The 15,571-nt window shown below is 39.4% G+C and overlaps 1 protein-coding gene across 3 annotated transcripts; it reads right to left on the bottom strand.

Annotated features, from left to right (window-relative positions):
* Nucleotides 1–302: 302 nt before the first annotated feature.
* On the bottom strand, nucleotides 303–13,160 carry b3galt2 (UDP-Gal:betaGlcNAc beta 1,3-galactosyltransferase, polypeptide 2). 3 transcript variants are annotated; one of them, XM_030131958.1, is made up of 2 exons: nucleotides 12,804–13,160; nucleotides 303–2,715 (listed from the first exon to the last, which is right to left on the bottom strand). In XM_030131958.1, exon 2 carries the CDS (start codon nucleotides 2,369–2,371, stop codon nucleotides 1,031–1,033), a length of 1,341 nt encoding a protein of 446 aa, XP_029987818.1. In that variant the 5' UTR covers nucleotides 2,372–2,715; nucleotides 12,804–13,160; the 3' UTR covers nucleotides 303–1,030. The 3 variants fall into 3 exon arrangements, with proteins under 3 accessions (XP_029987818.1, XP_029987819.1, XP_029987820.1); XM_030131959.1 differs by lacking the exon at nucleotides 12,804–13,160 and adding an exon at nucleotides 11,331–12,431; XM_030131960.1 differs by lacking the exon at nucleotides 12,804–13,160 and adding an exon at nucleotides 11,391–12,431.
* Between the last annotated feature and the right edge of the window lie 2,411 nt (nucleotides 13,161–15,571).

The raw sequence follows: 15,571 nt of genomic DNA, 5'->3' as shown, positions 1-15,571 counted from the left end.
TCATTTATTAAACTCCATGGATTTTACTAGTGAATCAATGTTGAAGATGACAGTGTTTCACTACGGAGCGTTCACTACGGAGCCTCTGAACGTCCAAATGGGTCATATCTGATGACCATGAAAAGATGACCAACTGTATTTTACACCAAATATTTGCATGTATTGATAGGATTAGTGGATCAACAGGTATTAAACAGTTTAGATCAGTAGATGGTTTTGGTCGGTGGTGGATGTTTGGGTCTGTATGGGTTAAGACTCACAGGGATCTCCCACATAAAGCACACACACAACTACAAGTAAACTGAATTCAGTACATTTAATTGTTAATTGATTCATTGCACATTTGCTCAAGGGCAGTCATACTCAATGTAAAGCTTTAAAAAATACAATCTCAGTCATCTCTGATGTGATTCTGAGTGCTTCCATGTAATGATTTATTTTTTAAATAAAATACAGAATATGACAGATAAACCTTCTTTGTAGATTTGTGTTCTTTGATAAATCTGTAAAGTAAACATTGAGAAAGAGGGCAGCATAATTGGTCAAAGTCAGTTACTTTCATTTATATTTAGGTAGTGTAACTTTCAACATAATACATGTACATTTCCCTTTGTCTGTGTAAACACATTTGTGTCTTTTTTTTTTTTTTTTTTTTTTTTTTTTTACATTTGTATAGTGCGGCTTACTGTACTACCCTTAAAGAGAAGAACCCTCACATTAGCTTTCCACTGGCATCCAGATTCTCATAATCAACACACCTGAACTGCAGCACATTTTGTGCATGCTTCAAAATCACACATATATTTTATCCACTCTCCTTTTTGTAAATAGCTCAACAAGTTTACAATACTTAACATTTTTCTCAAATTAAAAAAATAGTTTGGATCATCAACTGTACACAATACCAAAAACAATGTGCTTTTCCCCATTATAGTGTATAGTGTCGAGTTCAACATCTCATCCTCCGGCTGTAGTTACCTTAGCCTCGTCTCTCCCTTTATTCTGAGGCAGGTACTAATCTCAGGATGCATCATGGGGGTCTCTCTCCGTGAAACTTCCTGTGTCTGTACCTGCCATTCTTTTCTTTGGCCATGTTGATACAGGCATTGTGCTTGTTGATCTGCAAGTGGTTCCAGTACTTGATGAGTTCACTGGGTTGGAACTGATGTGACGTGATCAGGTGGCTGTACTTGCAGCTGGAGTAAGAAACCCGCCAGTGGTTGAAAAGGAACTCATTGGGCGGTGGCGCCGGGTCGATGCGCAGCTTTGCCAGGCATATCCCTACGTAAACGTCTTCCAGGTGCAGCCTGCGTATGCTGAGAGAGGCCTGGTAGATCAGCTCGGCCATGTCCCCTGAGAACACGTACCCTGTGCCTGAGCAGAATATCGGGTAGCGCTCACTCGGGTACAGCTCTGGAGGCATGTACCACTTACTGTCCTTGTTTCGGTTTGGTGCGTAGCCCCTCATTAGGTAGCCTGTGAAGTATCTCTGCTTTGGAGGCAGCTCGGGCTTGAGCAGCTTTTGAATTAGATACTCGGTGTTGACAAACATGTCGCTGTCTGTCTTCATCACATATACGGCATGTGGGCAGTAGGTGGCCACCCAGTTCATGCCCATCAGGGTTTTGATGGTCAGATTGTAATAAGTGTCCTGATAGTCCTGTTGGATAATGTCATGATAAATGCGACTCTCCTCTTCTATGCTGCTCTGAAGGTAGGTGTCTGAACTCTTTCCTGTGCCGAGCAGGAAAAGACGGACAAACCCCAGGCCCATCGCTACGCTTTCATTACCCCACGTCTGCCGGATGGCGTTTCGAGCATCAGCCTGAGCCGGTTCAGCAGCAATGAGGAGGATGAGGAAGGGGGTACTGTCCCTGCACTTGTAGGGCTCATTAAGGATATAGCGGTAAGGTTGAGCACTAAGCTTACCTCCCACACCCATCTCCTTTTGTAAACTGTTGTTAGCGCTCATAGAGTCCCCAAGACCCATGACACCCATCCTGGCTCCTCCTCCCGCTGCCCCTGCTCCTCCTCCTCCTCCTCCTGCCTCGCTGGCTGCCCCTTCCGCCTGCTGAGAGCTGAGATTCAGCAGAGGCTTTGGTGCCACATACCCAGTCTCCCTCCACAGACTCCTCAGGGAGCTGCTCTGGTTGACTTCTCCCTTTGGGCTACGGAAGCCCCTGACAGTATAAGCCAGGGGGTTTTCCCGGGGTCCGGTGCGTCCAGGCAGCCAGTCCTGATGACTGAAAAACAAGAAGAAAGTAAAGAGCAGCGCCAGTGAGAGAAGGCCAGCCACATGGGTCCGAAAGAGCGAACGCTTGACGGTCCAGGTCATCTTGATGGGACAGCAGTGCCGCCGTCTCCACTGCATGGTGCAGATCGAGGTCGCAGGAGGCTGCTGCAGCTGCTGCTCGAAAATGGGCGGCGGCTGTGGTCACATATAGTCACCTCAAACATGTGGTTGCCAACAGTCAGAGGGTTATCTGAGCTGGCAGATGGATTGGAGTGAACCTCCTCGTGGAATCGGTGGAACGTACAAGTCCCTGGAGCAGGGTTCAAAGGGCTCCTGTAGGAGCTAGGAAGGTGATGATACTCTGGCCATGGAGTCTTCTCTCTGGCTCTTTGGCACTGCAGACAAACACTGGGTCATGCTCTATGTCTCATCTCCTTCAGGATATGATAGGGGTCAGGTCTTCTTTGTTTGGTCTCTCTGATCTGAAAAGAGAAAAAAGAAACAGAAAACAATATTGGCTGAGATCCAGAAAACAGCTCCTCCTTCACTGGCTTGCAGCCATATGTCAATTGTTTCTGTTGTAGATGTATTTTTTATCCTACTTGTGGAGAAAAATGAGCATATTTCTTAATCATTTTATTTATGGTTTGTTTTGACACACTCAGAGTAATTCAGAATTAATTTCTTCCAGATGCAAAAGCCTCAATTAGAGCCTTCTGTGGATACAGTGCCAACTATGGTAAATGGTTCTTTTGGTAAGCTGACTTAACATTTTGGGAAGGAGATGTTGAATCAATATGACAGCCTTGTAGCATCTTTGATTGGACAGGGACACAGAGCACAGTAGACTCAGTGGCTTTCTGACGGAGGAAAATGGGAGATTTAGTGAGTACTGTTGCAAGCACATCAGAGGCGGGGGGAGATCGCTGCTGGAAAGAATGACTGTGCACACTGAGCATCTGCACGGTCAAAAAGGCACATCAGGATGTGTGCTTAGTTGCTGAAAATGGCATAGCACTCATTTTCTCAGTAGATATTGCATTAAACACAACTAAACAAGCACATTTCCTCAAAGTGCATACATTTCCCAGATCACTCCAGACTCATATTAGACTTCAGCCCTAAAAGTAGGAAAGGCTGAAACATATCTGTAGAACTTTCAGTTGGATGACTAGTACCCAGCATAGTAAGCTGGGGGGATGCTTCTTGCAAGCCATTATGCATCTTAATGCCTGGGGCAGAAGTATAAATTGCAGGTTTGCTCAACGTGTTGCCAGCTAACACTACTCTGAGCTGCTTTGGCAAACGGGTGTCATCAGCCCCCCACTGTGTGTCGACAGCTTGGGAGGAGATACATCTGTCAAAATGAGTTTTCAGGGTCCAGCAAGTACCGGTTCCGAAGCCTGAGTCAGCCCCAGGCGATAACAGCATTCACCCACCATTCCCCCTTCCACTTTCGGCTTATCAACGCTGCTTATAGTTTACTGGAGTCCACCCTGGGTACTCGATCTTCTAGCACAAACATGCATAAATACGGAACATAGGACAGAACAAACATAACATAAATGCACGGAGAGGAAACATGCAGCAATGAAAATGTGATGTGAATGGTTGCATCTGCTGCCCACAGGGAGATGTTCACCAGAGGAAGTGCAAAGGCGATCATGTATGTGCACACTGATTCAATAACTCACTAAGGCAAACTTACAAAACAAAAAAATGCAAATATAACTGAATACTGTACATGCAATATTTTTTTTGTGCAGAAACAAAAAAATGTATGCATATAAGATGTAATCATGAATAAACTCAGTGCTCAGTATGCATAGACTCACTCATCACACGTGACTTTATGCACACACACACACACACTACTCACACACACACCAGAGAAAGCAGAATATAGCAGGTGAAACTTGCAGGTTGTAGTAGACTCTTGAATATTTATGTAGCAGCAGGGAAAATCTTCAATCTACCCTTCTTTTCTTTGTTTGTTAATTCACTGACTGTGTGTCCTGGCTTTCTCGATGTTTATTTGTTTGTTTGCTTTTTAATAATTTGAAGATATGTCGAGATAGCAAGTGGGGATTATTTTTAATGCTACACGCTGGCTTAGTGTGAGGCAGATTTTCTAAACTTCCAATTTTCATTTCCTGCTTTGTTTGCTCATTCATCATGACAACTGGCAAGGAACACGATAACCTTTTCAGGCAAGTATGCTTACCCGGCATAGCAATTACAAGAGAATGAGAGGGGCCAGGGCTGGCTTTGTTTTAAAGGTTAACATACTTTACATCAGAGCATATCCAGCGCTTGAGAGATTTTTGCTGTCAACTAAATGAACATCCAGTTACATGAGCACTGATGAAGTGTGCACACCCACAGAGGCTCATGTATACACACATGCATGAAGACAAACACACATACCGGATACCCACACAAGCCCACAACCACCCACCCACACTCTCACACAGAGATTGTGCTGCGTGGCTTTATTTATTTATTTATTTGTACGTGTGTTATTGATGTAAATGCCAGTTTCGCTGGGAGATCAGACATCCATTTTTACTTTTTAGCAGTTCCATTTGATCTGCCAATGCCTTTCCTCATTAATTCATTTTCTTGCCTCCCATCAATGTCACATCTATGCAAGCCAATTAGTTACACTAGCACTAATTAAAGCCCCTGCGAATCTGCAGCGGTCAATAATCAGAACGAAGACTGGGGAACTGACACAGCGGTGACATACCAGGCATGCATTTTACTGTTGTACCTGTCACCGAATAGAGGTAAAATACAATAATAAGAGGTAAATCCTCCACAGAGTAGTATGCACACCATTATCTCCACTTTTCTTTGTGTCTACATCTACATAAACAGCTAGTTTAAGGGCTGAAACTAAGTCTAACAATGCGTGCAATGCATGCAAAACAACCCTTGCTTATGCCGATGAGGATATGACCTTCATTCAGTAAAACAGTGCACTTTGCGACAGTGACACATTTTCCTCGGGAAAAATACAGCTCCCATTTGTAAGCTGTGTGAAGTGGCTGCTCACTGAAGTTAGAGGTTAAATTCAGCTTTATTGAAACAGGCCCGGCTGATTATATGGCTGACTGAGGTTTCCTTTTTTTTTTTTTTTTTTGTCTAATAACACTGCCTCCAAGCAGCCATCCACATTCAACCATTACATTTATGATTTTTATGTTAAAGTAGTGAGCTATTGAGGTATTGTTACTTCAGTGTAAAAAAGGATGAATGCCACTAGACATAATATATAAATCTGGAATGTTGTTCCTGGTGGAGGACAACAGCTTCTAGGGCAGAGGTGTCAAATTCATTTCAGTTCAGGGGTCACATACAGCCTAATATGATCGAAAGTGGGCTGAAATAATAGGATAAGAACTCATAAATAATGTCAACTCCAAAGTTTTCTCTATGTTTTTATGTGAAAAAAGTAAAATTCCATGATGAAAATGTTTACACCTATGAACCGTACTTGAACATAACATGAACAAATATGAACCTGAAAATTCTTAAGACAAAAAGTGCAATGTTTACAATATTACACCTAAGTTGATCATGTATACATGTGCATCACAACTTACAGACTTAGTAACAGGCAGAATATTGTATAAAATTCCACATATTTCTCTTAAGACATTTCAGATTGTTCATATTTGTTCAGGTTATTCATATTTTTTTGTAAAATCATAGTCTGTGAATGTAACTTTTCTTTTCTAATTTTACTTTTTTCTACTAAAACAAAGAGGAAAATTTGCAGTTTTCATTATTTATAGGTTTTTATGATAATATTTTACTATTCTGATCCACTTTATATTGAATTGACCTAAAATGATTTTAACATCCTTGATTACACTGGTTTACAACAAATTTATTGTTTAAGTTTTTTGAGCTGATTTCGGATAATTTTGGTGTGCTGAATCCAAAAAATCACATTAATTTTGCTCAGTCAGGTCAACTTTCTGAACTATGCTACATATTGGCTTTTTAACATTTTTGCTTACATTTATGGGCATTTTCACATCATATGATACAAAATTCTTTCATATTTCTTGCAATAAACGAGTTCTGAAGATTTTACTTTTGCCAATTTATGATTAATGTTTTTTTTTTAATATTACAGGTGAATGAAATGGCTTCGACTAGAAGATCTTGCAAAAATAAGCCTGACGTATTCTGCTACATCTGCGGTGAATACACCATTATACCTAACAGGAATCCTGTTAGAAAATGATTTTTTTTTTCTCTTAAAACCTATTTTGGGTGAGAACTATATAAAAAATCAACTGATAAAGTCACAAAAATGTAATCAATTTTGTGAGAAGATCAAATTTTTCAAAATCAAATTAGCAAAAAAAACCTGACCTGATTGAGAAAAACAGATGTCATTTTTGGATTTAGCGGTGCAAAATGGTCCGAATTCAGTTGAAAAAACCTAGACAACTTGCAAAAAACATTTTTTTGTAACCCAGTGTTATTATTATAGTAAGTGTAATTTTTGCATTTCACAAATTCATCTTAGGGGCCAGACTGGACCCTTCGGCGGGCCGGTTTTGGTCCCCGGGCCGCATGTTTGACACCTGTGTTCTAGGGTTTCATTTGATCTCTAATGTATTTTGCTGGTTAATTTTGCAGAGCCATAACAGTGGAATATTCATATTTGGGGTTATTTTTTCTATTTCTAATGCACTTTACAGATTGGTAGAGATGCCTTTTTACTTGAAAAGTGAATAGAGCACATATTCCAGTGCTTCAGTTAGTGCTTCCAAGTTATCATGTATCACTTATTTCTCTATTACGCACTTGCAGCTCCACTTTAGGAAGAAATTTTATGTCACACAGTATGAGAAAAACATGAAAAAGGCCTTCGTGTTTACAGAAAATTACAGAGCCAGCAGCCACAGGTTATTTTTTTCTCTTTTAATTCCCTTGCTCTACAGAACTTGCCCACATTTTCACTTCTGCCAAAAAGGTTATATCAGTCTCCAGTTGACAGAAAAATGTTTTGAGTAAACATTCGGCTGTCACTGGTCTACATGGCACTAACTGTTCTTTGTTACACTTTAATTACATCACTGTTAGAGTTTATTGTCTTAGTCCCTCACAATTTTTATATTGTTTGATTACTGTGTTTATGGTTTATTTGTTCAACCTGTGTTTTGTCTGTTTTTTAAGATTTTCATGAATCCTCTAAAATACTGTGCAATCTTTATTCTAGAAATGTCCTATATTAACCCTTTCATGCATTAATTCTGAGAACCTTAGTCAATATTTTTTTTTTCCCCCGGGTAATTTTTTTTTTTGCTCTTTAGGCTTGAAAAAAAACAACGCAATTGAAATTTTTTATGACCCTATTTTTCATGAAGTTACAAAAATGTCCACTCAGCTGGATACCATGTGTTTAATTTTTGAAGCAAAGAAAAATGTATTTAAAACCCATCATCAGAAAGTGATATACAGTGTGAAAACTGAAATAAAAACATTTTTAAATGCTGCTAATGCCATTTTGTCACATTTTAACGTACTCTAATACTAATTCTTACTCAATTCATAGAGATAATATGCAAAAACCAAAACCTTTTTGTGCAAAAAAAAAAAAAAAAAACGCTGTTAATTACAGTCTAGTAGCAATTAGCAATTGATTCACACTAAAACATGTTAGTGCCGATCAGGTTTATCAAAAACAGCAAAGTTACAGTAAAGGTACGAATTGTAGTGTTTGTGATGATGCATAAGCGTCCACTGTGTTGGATGATAGGGAAATAAAACAACAAAACCCATGAATATACAGGGTGGGGAAGCAAAATTTACAATGAACATTTAGTTGTTTTTTCTCAGCAGGCACTACATCAATTGTTTTGAAACCAAACATATATTGATGTCATAATCATAACTAACACTATTATCCATACCGTTTCAGAAACTTTTGCCCATATGAGTAATCAGGAAAGCAAACGTCAAAGAGTGTGTGATTTGCTGAATGCACTCGTCACACCAAAGGAGATTTCAAAAATAGTTGGAGTGTCCATAAAGACTGTTTATAATGTAAAGAAGAGAATGACTATGAGCAAAACTATTACGAGAAAGTCAGGAAGATATTATTAAAGAAGAATGGGAGAAGTTGTCACCCCAATATTTGAGGAACACTTGCGCAAGTTTCAGGAAGCGTGTGAAGGCAGTTATTGAGAAAGAAGGAGGACACATAGAATAAAAACATTTTCTATTATGTCAATTTTCTTGTGGCAAATAAATTCTCATGACTTTCAATAAACTAATTGGTCATACACTGTCTTTCAATCCCTGCCTCAAAATATTGTAAATTTTGCTTCCCCACCCTGTACAAGAGAACAGCTGGAGAATAGCTGTCCACTGGAGTGACCACTGTGCATGAAAGGGTTAATACTTTTTTTTCTTAGTTTACTATCAATTGTATTTTATCAACCTTGAATGGATCCTGAGCTAATCTATATGGAAATCTGGCAAGAATACAGTTTTTGATGAATGACTGAATCCAGCCAGCGCCTGCCAGTGTTTGCAGACAGGAAGCGCCCACTGTTTTGTGTCTGGTTAATTTGCGGCTCTGGCCTGGCTCTCCGTCCGATTGTTAACAGTCCAGTGGGAGCTAAAAACAGAAGCCAGTTCTCAAGGAATGTCCTCGTCTCCAGAAACAGCTTTATCTTCAATCTCTCCCTCTCCCTGTCAGATCTCTCGAAGCATCTCTTTCTTACTGTTTTGCTTGTGTTAGCAAGAAAACTTGAACTACTTTTCCTCCTTGGTGCCTGTCTCTGCACAGCCATGAGTTTGAAGAACTTCATGCTGTGCTTTTGTTCTATTGGGGTCATACTGGGCTGGAGCTGCGGTAAATTTCTAGTGAATTCAGTATTGAGCTTCACTGAGAGCAAATACTCAAACAGAAGATCCATTCCACCCCCCCCTCTCTGCACTGTTGTGGTCTTATCCTAAACTCTCCTCGTCTTGGTCACTTTCCTCACCTTGTTCAGTTGCACTTCTCCTCAACAACCTGTCATTTTGCGACTGTTGTTTACCGTTTGATTGCAGTGAAGAGAACACATCGACTGAAAGTGAAACAGAGGTGGGGGCAGTGTTGTTGCTCTTCCTCTCCCTCATCCTTTAGTCCTTCTCTACCAGCGCCAGTTGTTTAACCGTGTTCTCACAGTATGGAAATGCATTATGGATTTTCATTATATTCTTTTATGTTAATGCTTCGTCAAAACATGAAACTGTCTTCAATGTAATGAGATATGCAACAAAGTGTATAAATAATTCGAATGTAATTGCATGCAGTCATTTTCATGCTGCTTTCAAAGAAGTAAGGAAAAAACATATGAAGCACAGCAAAAGTGATACAGTAAATCAACCCCAAAATCCTGATTTATTCTGCAACAAACATGTCATGTGCATTATTGATATTCTGCTGTAATTAGTTTTTTAATGACCATATCAAACTCAGTACTCTATATTTTACTTTACAGGGTCAAATCTTGCACATTTGCATTTGCTACGACACAATGACACATGCATGGGATTGCTGTTCTTATATTTGAGCATGAATCTGTGTGTAGACAGCTGTAAGTCATCGTCTACTTAAGTTACATGATGTTTATGATAATAAAAAGTTTAATTATTCACTTTTCTCTGCAAAACACTAAATGTTTCACTCTTATACTATACATTTTCTATAGTAAGATGTATTAGCATATTTTTGAAAGATCTAAACTATACATTTTAGCAATCTCAATAGTCTATATTTTACTTTTCAGGGACAAGTCTTGCACATTTGCATTTGCTATGACACAATGACGCATGAATGGGATTGCTGTTCAAATATATGAGCATGAATCTGTTTGTAGACAGCTGTAAGTCACCGTTTCTGACAATGAAATGTTGAATTATTTACTTTTCTCTGCAAAACATTAAATGCAGAGTTCACTCTTAAACTATACATTTTCTGCAGTAAAATGTATTTGCCATATTTTTGAAAGATCTAAACTACACATTTTATCAATCTCAATAGTCTATATTTTACTTTTCAGGGACAAATCTTGCACATTTGCATTTGCTACAACACAATGACGCATGAATGGGATTGCTGTTCTTATATATGAACATGAATCTATTCGTATACAGCTGTAAGTCATTGTCTTTATAAGTTACATGATGTTTATGACAATAATAAGTTGAATTATTCACTTTTCTCTGCAAAACACTAAATGCAGAGTTCACTGTTAAACTATATATTTTCTATAGTAAGATGTATTTGCTATATTTTTGAAAGATCTAAACTACACATTTCATCATTTTATCAAACTCAGTACTCTATATTTTACTTTTCAGGGACAAATCTTGCACATTTGTATTTGCTACAACACAATGACGCATGTATGGGATTGATGTTCTTATATTTGAGCATGAATCTGTTTGTATACAGCTGTAAGTCACCATCTATTTAAGTTACATGATGTTTATGACAATAAAAAGTTGAATTATTCACTTTTCTCCGCAAAACACTAAATGCAGAGTTAACTCTTAAACTATAATTTCTATAGTAAGATGTATTTGCTGTATTTTTGAAAGCTCTAAACTACACATTCATCATTTTATCAAACTCAATACAGACTCAATTGACAGATCGAACTCAACTGACAGCTCTAAACTACACATTTCGTCATTTTTATCAAACTCAATACTCCATATTTTACTTTACAGGGACAAATCTCGCACGTTTGCATTTGCTACGACACAGTGACGCATGCATGGGATTGCTGTTCTTATATATGAGCGAGAATCTTTTCGTACACAGCTGTAAGTCACCGTTTACGACAATAAGAAGTTGAATTATTCACTTCTCTCTACAAAACACTAAATGTGGAGTTCACTCTTAAACTATACATTTTCTATAGTAAGGTGTATTTGCAATGTTTTTGAAAGATCTACGGAATTTACAACCAAAAACACAACATTTCTAAATGGAAAATGCTGTTTTTAAAAGCATTACGTTGCAAATTACATTTTAAACATAAAATTACAAACGGTTTTCATCCAAACTACTCACCCCATAAATGAAAAAAACTGTCCATATGTGAGGAAATAAAATGGCAGGAGGGCGAGTGACCTTTTAAAAATATTGTTTGGTGTATATCTGGCTCAACTAGGGTAAGTCCGCTGGGAGGTTGAGTTGCGTTCTCTCTAAGTCTTGCAGAGCAGATGAGTGACACCGGATGACCAGCTGTGTTGTTTAACCCCCCCATCACTGGAGGCGAGTCAGATCTGGGCCAGGCCACTGAAGCTGCCTGTCATACAAGACGGCCGGTTTGGATCCATAAACAGTTCCTATGACTAAATAAAAAAGGCCATTGTTTCTGCACAGGGTGTTGTTAGATTTTCTGTACTGCTTCAAACACATCGAAAACACACCGTATTTTGATGGGAGGTGAAATTGGTGATAGTTTTTTTTTTGTAAATATTTCTGCAAACTGACCCTTCAGAACTACTCATGGTAGAAAGTCTCCACATCCGTCCTGGACAAAAGCTGTGAGCAAAAAAGGATTCAGCTGCCTCTTAAAGCTGAACTCAAAAATACAAGAGACCTTTGGGAAATAAAGGCTTTGGCAGCTATGAGCTAATGTAGCTGTAGTAAATATTATATGACAGTGATTTTTCTCCACCCGGTGAGAGCATTATCCGCTCCTACTCATTGTCGAACAGCCAACTTTTTTTTTTTTTTTTTTTTTTTTACACCAAATTGAATCCTGGCAGTATTTCTTTTTTTTTTTTTTTTACTTCGTTAATAAAGCGTGACCGTATTCTCTTTGACTCTTTTTCAGAGGGTTCGCACGTACATCAACACAGCAATAAATTATGAAATGCTTTGGAAATTAGACCCTATTAAAGTTTCATAGACTCACGAGAGGAGCGAAAACCCAGACGGCCTTAATAATGTTATTTTATTTTATGTTTTCAACGTCTTTCTGAGCAGTTAGCACAATCTCCCAGCATGCACAGGCTTCAAGTGCCAAATAGCTCAGGCAGCTGGATGTGATGAAGTGGATAAAAACCCTGTTAATTGAACTGGATCAATGGAAACTCCCTGGCCCCTCTCTCTCTCTCTCTCTCTCTCTCTCTCTTGGCAGGTCCAAGGAGGGGTTTCCTAAACTTGATTCTGTACAGACCGGACATTTGATGGGAGTACGTCAACTCAGGTGGAGACGGAAAAGCAGCGATTACTGATGATAGGAAATAAAAACGATTAATAAGAACACTTAGATTTGTGTTGTGAAAGGACCCCTGGGTGTCACTGCAACATTTTAAGGGGAGTCCAAAGTTTGCCTGGTGGAAAGGAGAAGCACTGACAGAAAGGGCAGGGTGAATTGATTGATGGGTAGATGGATGCTATTGAAGGCAGCCAGGAAAAGGAAAAAGGGTGGATGGCTGGGATGTAGCCTAATGGAGGGAAAAGGAGGGCGGGGAAGAGGCTAAATGAATAATGAGGATGTGGAGGACTTAGGAGACGTGCAGTGCTGCGTACCTCCTCCTCCTCATGCTGCTACTGGTGCTGATGCTGATGCTGCGGTGGGCTGACGGAGTGTGTGGACCCCGGTGCCTTCACCCGCCATCACCAGCCTCCTATGAAAACACCCCCCGGTCTGCAGCCTGGTGATGCTCCTGCTCCCCCTAGGATGATCCCTCTTGTCTAATCTGTGTGACACACTGGATGCGTTACGTCCCTCATCGTCTTCATCCCCACAGGCTGAACAAACCTGCAGGTTTTTTTGGTTCTCCTCCTCCTCCTCTTCCTCTCCTCCCTCTCCTGCTCCTTGTGTCCGTTATACACCTCTCTCTCTCTCCTTTCTTTTCCACTACTTATTTTTTTTCCCTTCAATTTTTTTTTTTTTTTTTTTTTTTTTTTGCAAGTTTATCACTGTAAGCTGGTTTAATGAAGCAATAAAAGAAGAAGAAGGAAAACAAAAACAAAAACAAAAAAAAAAACAGCAGGGTCCACTGCACGTTTTATCCGCTGGAAGGACCGGAGACCAGCGGCAGCAGAGCAGCAATAGTCCGCCTGGTCCTTCACGATGTTCCGCACACTGATGCACGGCAAAAGCGCATAAAAAAGCGACAGTGCAAAACAAATGTGCAAAGGTAAATATCCGCTTTTTTCTTCTATGGGTGCAATCTCTGCAAAAACATCTTCCCCCAAGTCCTGAAAGAAAAACAAAAACAACAGGCTAAGTCATCAGTCTTCACCTTGCTTTGCTTCAAACAGTCCCTTTTCCTTCTGTTTTTCTTGTCTTTTTTCCCTTTTTTTTTTTTTTTTTTTTTTTTCCGACTATTCGCTCCGTACCGCTCCGCCCTGGACCGGCTCTAGTCGTGAACCGCAGCCGGCCGAGGCAGCTGCTGGCCCGGGTAGGTTGGCTGTCAGACACCGCTACACTGACGGAACTCTCCAACGTCACTGCATTCTTAGCGGAGTTTGTCACGTGACCCGGTTAGACGTTGATGCCGCGTTCAAGGAGTGTAGGTGAAAAGGGTTTTCTTCAACACTCACGCTTCTCATACGCTCCACCTCGATGTGTGATCAAATCCACGATCAATGACACTGGTCAACAACAAATTTACTGTTGAAGTTTCTTGAGCTGATTTAGGATCATTTTGGTGTGCCGAATCCAAACATCACATTAATTTTGCTCAATCAGGTCAACTATCTGAACTATGCTACATATTGGCTTTTTAACATTTTTGCTTACATTTATGGGCATTTTCACATCATATGACACAAAATTCTTTCATATTTCTTGCAATAAATGAGTTCTGAAGATTTTACTTTTGCCAATTTATGATTAATGTTTTTTTTTTTTTAATATTACAGGTGAATGAAATGGCTTCGACTAGAAGATCTTGCAAAAAATAAGCCTGACGTATTCTGCTACATCTGCGGTGAATACACCATTGTACCTAACAAGAATCAAGTGATCAAATGATTTTTTTTTCTCTTAAAACCTATTTTGGGTGAGAACTATGTAAAAAATCAGCTGATAAAGTCACAAAATGTAATCAATTTTGTGGGAATATCAAATTTTTCAAAATCAAATTAGCAAAAAAATCTGACCTGATTGAGAAAAACAGGTGTCATTTTTGGATTTAGCGGTGCAAAATGCTCCGAATTCAGTTGAAAAAACCTAGACAAGTTGCAAAAAACATTTTTTTGTAACCCAGTGTAATCAGTGGCGATTTCTCATAGACTGCAAGGGAAGCCCGGCTTTCCCTAAAATTATTTAAATTAAATGGTTAAATATGTTCGGTTGTGTTGACATTTCATTGACTACAAATGTGTTAGAAGACGTTCATCTCACAGACGAGTTCGTTCAGAATCAGCTTTATCACAAATCGACGGACGCAATGTTGTTCACTTCTCATACATTCCCGTTGCGCTGTTTTGTCATACGATCTCTGCTCAGTGCATTTGCCCGTAGATGCTCGGCGTCCATGCACTTCAGTGGGACTGAGTGGAACAGTTTTTTTCATTGCCTCAAAACTGGACAGTAATTGGATAAATGCCACGATGTTGTCCCGCCCCCGGACACTGGGCCTCTCTGGGGGTGAATAGAGCTGTGGGCGGAGCCCGGCTGGGCTGGACGCCAGGCTTCCACGGGCTGATTGGAGGATCGGTCGAAAGGCTGAATCCCGTTTGATTGACAGCTACTTGGAGATCTACTCCTTCACTGACACAGTTCAGTTTAATACCGTCGCTCATTCTGCTGTGAAATCGAGAGAGAAACCACCACGAAATTACTTGTACATTTCTTGCACCGTAAATAAAATACACTCATTGTACTTCCTTATTTGAATTTAACATAATTTCAGCGTTTTCTCGTTTACTTGGTACAATTCGACCATGTTCTTAAAAAGGAACGGAAGGCCGAATTTATGTTTAAATAACTTGACTTTTTTTTTTTTTTTTTTTTTTGATGTAAGCCGACAATGAGCTTCCCCTCTCTGAAAGACGAGCAGCCGCCACTGTCAATAATACAGTGTGTTTATTAATCAAGACAATCGCATGCCTATTCTATGATTGTTGCAGGCAAATATTTTTCGTCCTAGAGTGTTTAGAGTACAAATGTCATTTTTTTAGGTGAGTTATTACAGAAGGAGCTTTTCCACAAACATTCTGAAATATCACACTGAAATATTTGTAACTTAGAAACAATGGCAACTCCAAATGTTTTGCTTTGTTTTAGTGCAAAAGAGTAAAATAAAATCATGAAAATGTTTACATCAATAAACTATACCTTAAAA

The sequence above is a fragment of the Sphaeramia orbicularis genome, chromosome 4 (assembly GCF_902148855.1).
Source record: "Sphaeramia orbicularis chromosome 4, fSphaOr1.1, whole genome shotgun sequence".
Taxonomy (NCBI): Eukaryota; Metazoa; Chordata; class Actinopteri; order Kurtiformes; family Apogonidae; genus Sphaeramia; species Sphaeramia orbicularis.
This window is presented reverse-complemented; position numbering and strand designations above follow the sequence as displayed.

What these genes read in the sequence shown, in the direction of transcription:
- b3galt2 (XM_030131958.1), bottom strand. Translation starts at nt 2,371, where the DNA reads ATGCAGTGGAGACGGCGGCACTGCTGTCCCATCAAGATGACCTGGACC.